Below are 9,394 nucleotides of genomic sequence, written 5' to 3'. Positions count from 1 at the left end.
CAGCTGATAATATGTATGCATATATATGTGTATATACAGTATATATTGTGATATCCCCATATGTTGTACATATGCTAACATATCTGATTTGTCTAAAGTTTATTTTTCCATTTTCTTTGTAAATACATCACCTTATTTCAGCGCCATCTTCATTCCATTCTTCTCATTATCTTTTGTTTACACTCGCCTTCCTGCTGTAAATCATCCCTGTTTTCTTACCTTACATGTTATAAGGTAACCCCAAATTTATTGTTTTGTTAGAATACATTGTTCTCACCACGAGATTCATCTACCTTACTCACCCATTCACTTTGCATTGCTTATTATTGTTGTTTTGAAGTGCTTTTTCATTATTTTGTTTAACGTAAGATTAAAGTTTTGTTTATAACATAGTTTATTGTTCCTGTCCTCCCATTATCCTGCTATTGGTGCTTCGATTGTCTGCAACCAGCTTTAAGAAGATACATTTGATCATAATCAACAATCTTATACTCTCGTAATAAGAAACAAGTGAATTTGGAAGTCTACCCATGTGACTTCTATTTTATTGTGTGAAGAGAACTACCGCCCATTGTAAAGGGGTAATTGTTTGCACAGTGGTTCGTCACATAATAGTTGGGGGCCTGTCCGGGATCTGATGTCCGTGGATATGATGTGTGATATGATTCATCAAATTTATATCAAGTGATTGAATCGTGAAAGAACAGTTCCAGTGATTATGAACAGTATCGAGTGTTGTGTTGTGGCGTACCAAGGATAAAGGACGACAGTAATAATTCCAAGGTAAGGTAGATGTCTCGTCTCCCTCTCATTAGACATTTATGTATAATATATGTCTGGGTAGTCATTTGGTTGTAAGAGGAACAAGTCACGCTTAATATAGTTAAGACTTAGGTATGCTGATTGTCCAGCTTCTAAACCACCCTTATTAATTGAAGATGCCCCCAGTAGGTAGCTTTTAAAGTTTCGCCTACTCAAATCTCGTATCCCAGAGATTTCTCATAAAAAAAAAAAAAAATCTGAAGCCCTAAGATTTTGTCATTTCTTAAAATCACCATTCAAAAGTGATATTTAGGAAATAAGTCAAATTTCATTAGATGTGATTTATTAAATTAAGTTTCATTATAAGTGAAATTTCCTCCATCTCAATTTCAAGATAAAGTGAATTATTTTGTTATATAAATTTCTTAAGTGAAATTAGCCAATTTCCAATTTCGGAGATTTTCGTAATTCTAATCGTTATCTCTAGTCAGGAAATTAACTTATATATTGTTTGGTGTTAAAAGTACTATTTTGGTGTACAAATAACATTTACGTGTCGGTAAATGAATATTTAAATACTTGTGTTGAATTACTCCTGTTATATCTATTAAGCGCATACTACGTATTTTGTCCAGTTTGCGCATTATTCTGATAATCAATTACTTTAAACTAGGTGTTGACTATTAACTAGATACTTTATCATAACGAGAATAATATAGCATTTATATAAATTAAAATGTAACATTGAAAAGTTATCGTATTAAGCTGGTATAAATTAAAAGGAAATGTAAACTAGAACGTGCTAATTAGGTATGTTTAAAGTAAAAAATACCTTTGCGTTTTAAAGCCTTGTTTACCGATTCGGTAAAATTGTTGTAAAAGTTTGTGATGTTAAGCGTGTCGTTTGAGTAATTATGAAGTAGTTAGCCGCGTGCTCAAGATCTCTAGCATAAAAAAAAAATAATTGTTCAGTCGTTAACTGTGAATAAAAGTTTTAATAGTATTATCGTAAGTTTCGCGAGACTTAATTTTGTATTTAAGCTATTTTTGTGTAAGTGTGATCTAATCATATAATTTTGTAATTTTGTGATCTCTCGATCTTGTAATTTTGTGATCGCTGTTTTGTATTTCTGTGATCGAAAGATTGTTATTTTGCGATCGTATGATCTTATACTTATTCTTGTAAAGTTTGTATATTTATTTTAGTTTGTACTTATCTTGCACCACGGGCGACATTCAAAATGCCTTTCAACTTGCAACAATTTATTGTATCACCACGGGATCATGTGGAATCTCTCACAGTTGCCACAAAAACTGACCTAAAGAATCTAGCTCGCCATTATGATGTACAGATTCCCGCAACTGCCGTAAAATGTGTAATTCTCAGTCATATTTTGAACTTCCTTGTAGATGAAGATATTGTTCCAGAAGAAGAATTGGCTGACGTTCGAGCTCTAACAGTTACCAATCCAAATAGTGACTTGGATAAACTAAGTCTACAGCTGGAGTTGGAAAAGATGAAGATGCAAGCCGCAACTGCAGCGGCAACTGCCGCAACTGCCGCCGCTGAGTTAGAAGAAAGGAAAGCCGCTGCTGCTGAACGAGCCGCAACTGCCGCCGCTGAGGTAGAAGAGAGGAAAGCCGCTGCTGCTGAAAGAGCCGCAACTGCCGCCGCTGAGTTAGAAGAGAGGAAAGCCGCTGCTGCTGAGCGCAAGGCTGCTGCCGCTGCTTCCCTAGAACGTATCAAGGTGGAAACTGCTTTGGAGCAACAAGAAAAAGCAAGTGAACAGAAAAACAACGCTCTCCGTGTTAGGCTGCAGATTGAGAGAGAAGCGGCCACAGTAACAGAACGGGATCTGGCATTTATAAGACTGAAAGAAAAGGAAGAAGGTAAGCTAATTCCCGAACCCTTTGATGTGGGCAAGGTGCAGAAATTGCTGCCCACATTTGAAGAACGGGAACCTGATAACTACTTTTCTGTGTTCGAAGACACAGCCAAGAATCTCAATTGGCCTCAGGACAAATGGTATTTGATCATCCGGAACTCATTTAAAGGTAAAGCATTATCTGTATGTGCCACTATGTTAGAGGAACATGATTATTTCATAATTAAACAGGCAATCCTTGATGCTTATTCTATTACTGCGGAAGGTTATAGGCAAATATTTCGTAATAGTCAGAAGCAAGTTCAGCAGACCTTTTTAGAATTTATGAATGGAAAGATTAAACTGTTTCAGAAGTGGGTAGACAAAGTAGATGTCAAAACTTTCGAGCAGTTGAAAGATTTAATAGTAATGGAGGAGTTCTTAAGGAAAATACCAGGTAGCATTAATGTGTATCTAAGAGAGCAGAATGAATCTGACCCTAAGAAAGCCGCTTTAAAGGCAGATGACTATGCTCTTATTCATAAAGTAGGTAAAACCCCATATAGAGAAACTAGACCTAAGGAAACTTGTACATACTGCAAACAAGAAGGACATCATATTTCAGAATGTCCTGATCCACATTGTGCAGCTTCATACTTAAAGAGAAAACCTAATCCCCCTCAATTCTCTCCTAAGCAAATGAATCTGCCCAAACAGGAACCAAAACCTAAGGTGGAGAAGAAAAAGACCTTCCATTGTGCATCACACGAGTCCCCAAGCGTTTGCACCCTTCACTTGCTCAGGCAAAATAAATGGTAAACCTGTAACCATACTCAGAGACACTGGATCCTCTCAAACGATCGTCTCTCCTAAAGTAATACGACCTAAAGGTGAAACTCACAGGTATGTTGCAGTTAATGACTTAACCAGTAAGTCTATGTTGCCTCTCATTAATGTAAACCTTCATTGTCCTTATTTCTCTGGAACTACTGAAGTAGCTGTAAATCCAGAACTGTTACCTTGCAAGAATGTTGATGTAATCCTGGGTAATGACATAGCTAACTCTGTTGTCTTAACAAACTTAATAGCAGTATCTCCAGGTGATGTTGTACAGGAAGAATGCTTAGCAGTGACACGAAGCAGAAAAAGGACACCCCTACTGAATCATCATCAAACCCGTTGCCAGTCTCTGAACCTATGGATTTCAACGAGTTGATGAGTACATATAAGATCCAACCTGATTCCTTTAGCTATCAACAAAGGAAAGATGTCACTCTACAGCAGTGTTTCAACCAAGTGAAACCAAAGGATACCAACAAGTGTTCTTATTTTTATATTAATAATGATGTACTAATGAGAAAATTCAGGTCCAGCAAGAACAGTCATCTAGAAACCTGGAAGGATCTATTCCAGGTAGTTGTTCCTAAGGATATAAGACCTCTGATCCTAGAATTGTCTCACTCTGCTGACTCTCATCTTGGTATCACTAAAACATATGAACGCATCAGTCAAGACTTTTATTGGCCAAACATGAAGAATGACATTAAAGAGTACGTAAAAACATGTACAACATGTCAAAAAACATGGAGCATTAGAACGCACTCACCAGACCATTAAAAATCTTCTCCGGAAATACATCCATAGTTCAGGTAACGAGTGGGATTGCGATTTGGAACTGATCATGTACATCATACGAGGAGTTCGAAATCAGTCTACTGGTATGTCACCTTTTGAACTACTCTTCGGTCGACGGCCACGAACTATCCTCAGTTCAGTCAAAGAACGCATCCTGAAGTTGGGAGATAATGAGGTACCTCTTTCCCAATATATTTCAGAACTCAACAAGAAACTTTCAGATCTTCACTCCATTGCCAAAACTAACTTGATAACAGCTCAAGAGAAGATGAAGATTAACTATGATAAAAAGGCTAAAACCAGGAGTTTCAGAGTAGATGCAGTGCTGCTATACCATCCGATTGCAGGCTCTCCCCTACAAGAGAAATACCAGGGACCTTATACCATCACTAAACTTATCTCGCCAACCAACTATATAATCGCCACTCCAGATAAGCATAAACCAGGCAGATGCACCATGCTAGATCATGACATTAAACTACAACCAGGTGCTGCACCCATTAAACAAGCTTTCTATCGAACATCACAGAAGAAATTGGGTATCATGAAAGAAGAAGTGAACTACTTAGTGAGAGAAGGATTGGCAGAACCCAGTGCGTCACCATGGGCTTCCCCATGTCTCCTAGTAGGAAAGAAAAATGACGCTAGTGATCTTGGATATGGGGGCATTTTATTACAGCATCCTGCTCCAATAACAGCCATAACAGGAAACCTGCCCCCACTAGCTGATCTGTTACCAGTCTCTTATTCCAGTGGACGATTTATGGGTTCCCAACTAAATTGGCCCACTGTGGAGAAAGAACTATTCGCCATCGTAGCTACCATCCAGAGATACGAGATCTATGTTGATGGACAAGACACGATCTACGTCTACAGCGACCACTCTCCTCTGTCGCATCTCCATAGGTCCACTACTCTCAACCCTAAACTTTTAAGATGGTCATACATACTATCTGCACATAATATCCAAGTAATCGCCATATCAGGACGAGAAAACATTGTGGCAGACTCATTATCAAGGATAACCTCGGTTGATCCTCGGGAAATGGAAAAAAACAAAAACAAGGGGGGACTGTGATATCCCCATATGTTGTACATATGCTAACATATCTGATTTGTCTAAAGTTTATTTTTCCATTTTCTTTGTAAATACATCACCTTATTTCAGCGCCATCTTCATTCCATTCTTCTCATTATCTTTTGTTTACACTCGCCTTCCTGCTGTAAATCATCCCTGTTTTCTTACCTTACATGTTATAAGGTAACCCCAAATTTATTGTTTTGTTAGAATACATTGTTCTCACCACGAGATTCATCTACCTTACTCACCCATTCACTTTGCATTGCTTATTATTGTTGTTTTGAAGTGCTTTTTCATTATTTTGTTTAACGTAAGATTAAAGTTTTGTTTATAACATAGTTTATTGTTCCTGTCCACCCATTATCCTGCTATTGGTGCTTCGATTGTCTGCAACCAGCTTTAAGAAGATACATTTGATCATAATCAACAATCTTATACTCTCGTAATAAGAAACAAGTGAATTTGGAAGTCTACCCATGTGACTTCTATTTTATTGTGTGAAGAGAACTACCGCCCATTGTAAAGGGGTAATTGTTTGCACAGTGGTTCGTCACATAATATATATATATATATATATATATATATATATATATATATATATATATATATATATATACTGTATATATATATGTGTGTGTGTATGTATGCATATATGTGTGTGTGCGCATGCGTGTATATATATATATATATATATATATATATATATATATATATATATATAACGGATTTTGAAGCGAAGCGAAAAATCTATTTTTGGGTGAGGTAGCTATGTCGTCCTGATGGAAGTTCCTTCATTAGTAGCTTCCTAGGTTATATTTGACTACAGTGATATATCCCAGAGAATTTACCAAAGGTATCCAGAATTCTAACTCCTAGAGCGAATATCCCTTAAAATTGGATATCGCGTAATCAGAGGACGTATTCTTGACACGTCTCATAGCTATCTACACCCCTAATAGCGTTTCCTCTTCGAGGGGGAAAAAGTGGCAAGAATATAGGAGAGTCGTTAAAGAGACAACGCTCTCGACACTCCTACTGTACTGTAAATAGTGCGCCGAATCGCCACCGCGATGCGCCACCAAGCCATTCTTTGTAGCTTTGTAGGTGTTCAAGATACAGTACCATAGGGAGGGATTCATTATCCTTTTGTCAAAAAGAGGGTGGGTCCATCAGTACAACATGGCTACCTCACCCAAAAATAGATTTTTCGCTTCGCTTCAAAATCCGTTTTTTGGGCTCAGGCCATGTCGTCCTGATGGAAGTTTATCAGAGCATTAATGTATCTGTGGATTTTCAATAGTGCCGTTATCTCGAGATAAATATTTCCTATTTGGTCTTCTAGACCTAGAGACACTTGATGTTACCGTTTTACATCAATTAACTGATCATAAACTATGTCAGCTCTTCCTGCCCCCTACAGGGAAGAGTCTGGGTAGACTCTAAGAAAAAACCCGAGGATTGTGAGTTCAAAGAACAATCTAGTGAACAATTTGTATATTAGTGTCATCATATACATAAAGTATAGTTTGTACTTAGATGGTATATCTCTGTATAGGTTACTGATACCTCCCAAGTCTGCCTGAAAAGAGACAGACAGATTTATATACGTGTAGGAAACCTTAGTTCAGTAAAATAAGCAGTTTAGTACAATCAGTTCTTACCTGTTTGCTTGGAACAGTCTTAACCTTAGTTCCCCAATATTTTCTTAAATATTAAAAGAATCAAGGATGCTCTGACTTTATTCTTAATCTAGAATGTTTGAGGCGAAAGAGACGCAAAGACTCCTTCTATTGTTTATTACAAAAATAGAAATCATGGTTGCATTCAATTACATCTTATGCAGAACAATTCTGCATAAAAGCATAAATAGTAATAACAGAATTAAGATAAGTTTCACTTGAAAAGGAAAACATTAGCCACTCTAAGGGAAATATAAAATTTCACTATGTATTCTGTTGTTACTAGGAACACTGTGCATATAAGTATGCTTGGCACTTGTGTCAGTCTATTATGCTTAATGTCACCTGTGTAGAGAGAACAGAGAGCAGAAATCCGTAGAAATCTCCTTAGGTTTCTTCGCCTTGACAAAGGCCACCCATTTCTTCCAGGAAGACACAATACTCAACATGATATGTCTTACGAGTCTATCATGTACACCCTTCACTAAAAGTCCCAATTAGTGCACTGTTCTTCGCAGTACTCAAGCAGCAGGTTTTATAACACTGCCTGCTGCCACCACATAAAATTTTATTTCCTGTAATTGCTTCGCATAGTGTTTGAAGAAAAACTCAGGATGACTTCCATCCAGTATAAGCACGAAGGCTTTCAAACTACATTGTCTGAAAGAAATTCAGAGACGAGGCAACTTTTCTCGGATCATGACCTGCGGGTGTACTGTCTGGATCCGCTCTGCGTATGAAATAGGTGATTTTCGCCCTTAACTGTTTCAAGGATAATGTTGAACCAGACGTCTCTCCCTTGAAAAGCTGACCTCCCTTAAAGTCTGAAGTTCTACGAAGGTAGACCTTTAGGCATTCCACTGGGCAGAGGGATGCTTCTTCCTTCAGAGGGCAGATTCTCCAGGGACCCCATCTCTTAGTGGGCAGCTCGTTCTTGGCGAGAAACGTTGGGTCCGGAAAGAGGTTCAGTTCTCCGGAGTCTGTGAACTGAATGTGGTCATCATCCCTCGAGAGGGCCACTATTTCGCTAACTCTGGCTCCTGAGGCTAGTGCAAATAAGAATATCACCTTTTGAGTCGTCTTTCAGCGAGCAATCCTCATTGTTCAGAGTTGATGCTAAGTGAAGAACCTTATCCAAAGACCATGAAATGGGCTTTGGAGGAGCTGCGGGCTGAAGTTTAGCGCAGGCTTATGGAATCTTGTAGAAGATTTCATTAGAAAAGTCTACCTGGAAGGCATATAGTATTGGTCTGGCTAGGGCAGATTTACATGTAGTAATCGTGTTGGCTGCTAAACCTTGTTCATGAAGATGGATGAAGAAGGACAAGCAGAAATTCGTAGAAATCTCCTTAGGTTTCTTCGCCTTGACAAAGGCCACCCACTTCTTCCAGGAAGACTCATATTGTCTTCTTGTTAACTTTGACTTGTATTCTTCTAAGAAGTTAATACTGTCCCTAGAAATCCCGAACCGTTTCTTGACCGCTAGGGCGAGAAAATCATGAGATGAAGGTTCTGGGTTTTCTCTGATGAAGCTGAGATAGTCAATTTCTGCACTTGCTGAGTCAGAACTGGGTCCGGCAACGGGATCAGCTTCAGGCGTAGTTCCGTTATCAAAGGAAATCAAACACTGTTGGGCCACTTGTGGGCCACTATTGCTGCTATCCCTCGAAAGGATCTCAGTTTGTCAAGGAATGAATGAATGAAGGTTGGTTGGAGGGAACAGGTAGATCTTGGACCACCTGTTCCAATCTATGGACATTGCGTCTGTCGCTTCCGCTAGAGGATCCTCGTACGGGGCTACATACCGGGGTAGCTTCTTGTTGTCGCTCGTTGCGAAGAGATCTATCTGCAGTCCTGGGACTTTGCATAATATTAAGGAGAGAATGATTTTGCATCTAGGGACCATTCTGACTCTATTGGGTTGACCCTGGATAGAGCGTCCGCTGTCACATTGCAGAACCCTTGAAGGTGGACTGCTGACAAGTGCCATCTCTTCTTCTTCGCTAGACGGAGGATGGCCAGTATCACTTGATTTATGTGAGGCGATCTCGAGCCTTGTCGATTTAGGCATCTCATTACAACTTCGCTGTCTAGAACCAGATGGATGTGGATTGAGTAGCGAAGTTCAAGTTTCTTCACAGAGAAGAACCACCATGGCTTCCAGAAAATTGATGTGGAAGATCTTGAAGAGGGGAGACCAGGTTCCCTGGACTCTCCGATGATGAGAGTGACCTCCCCACCCCTCTTTTGAGGCGTCCGTGTGAACGGTGACTGCCGGTGGAGGTGGTTTCAGAGGTGCCTTGCTCTTCAGGTTCTTGGATTCCGACCATGGTTTGAGTAGTGATCGCAGACGATTTGGAATCGGTCTTTGT

The 9,394-nt window shown here is 39.1% G+C and overlaps 1 protein-coding gene across 1 annotated transcript; it reads left to right on the top strand.

The window, feature by feature from the left end:
• The first annotated feature begins 627 nt into the window (after nucleotides 1–627).
• Nucleotides 628–3,469, top strand: LOC137626330 (uncharacterized). The gene is made up of 2 exons (XM_068357405.1): nucleotides 628–2,387; nucleotides 2,442–3,469. Exons 1-2 carry the CDS (start codon nucleotides 2,004–2,006, stop codon nucleotides 3,444–3,446), a joined length of 1,389 nt encoding a protein of 462 aa, XP_068213506.1. The 5' UTR covers nucleotides 628–2,003; the 3' UTR covers nucleotides 3,447–3,469.
• Nucleotides 3,470–9,394: the final 5,925 nt, after the last annotated feature.

The sequence above is a fragment of the Palaemon carinicauda genome, chromosome 33, assembly GCF_036898095.1.
Source record: "Palaemon carinicauda isolate YSFRI2023 chromosome 33, ASM3689809v2, whole genome shotgun sequence".
NCBI lineage: Eukaryota > Metazoa > Arthropoda > Malacostraca > Decapoda > Palaemonidae > Palaemon > Palaemon carinicauda.
Note: the sequence above shows the minus strand (reverse complement) of the source record. Positions and strands in the feature narration are given on the sequence as shown.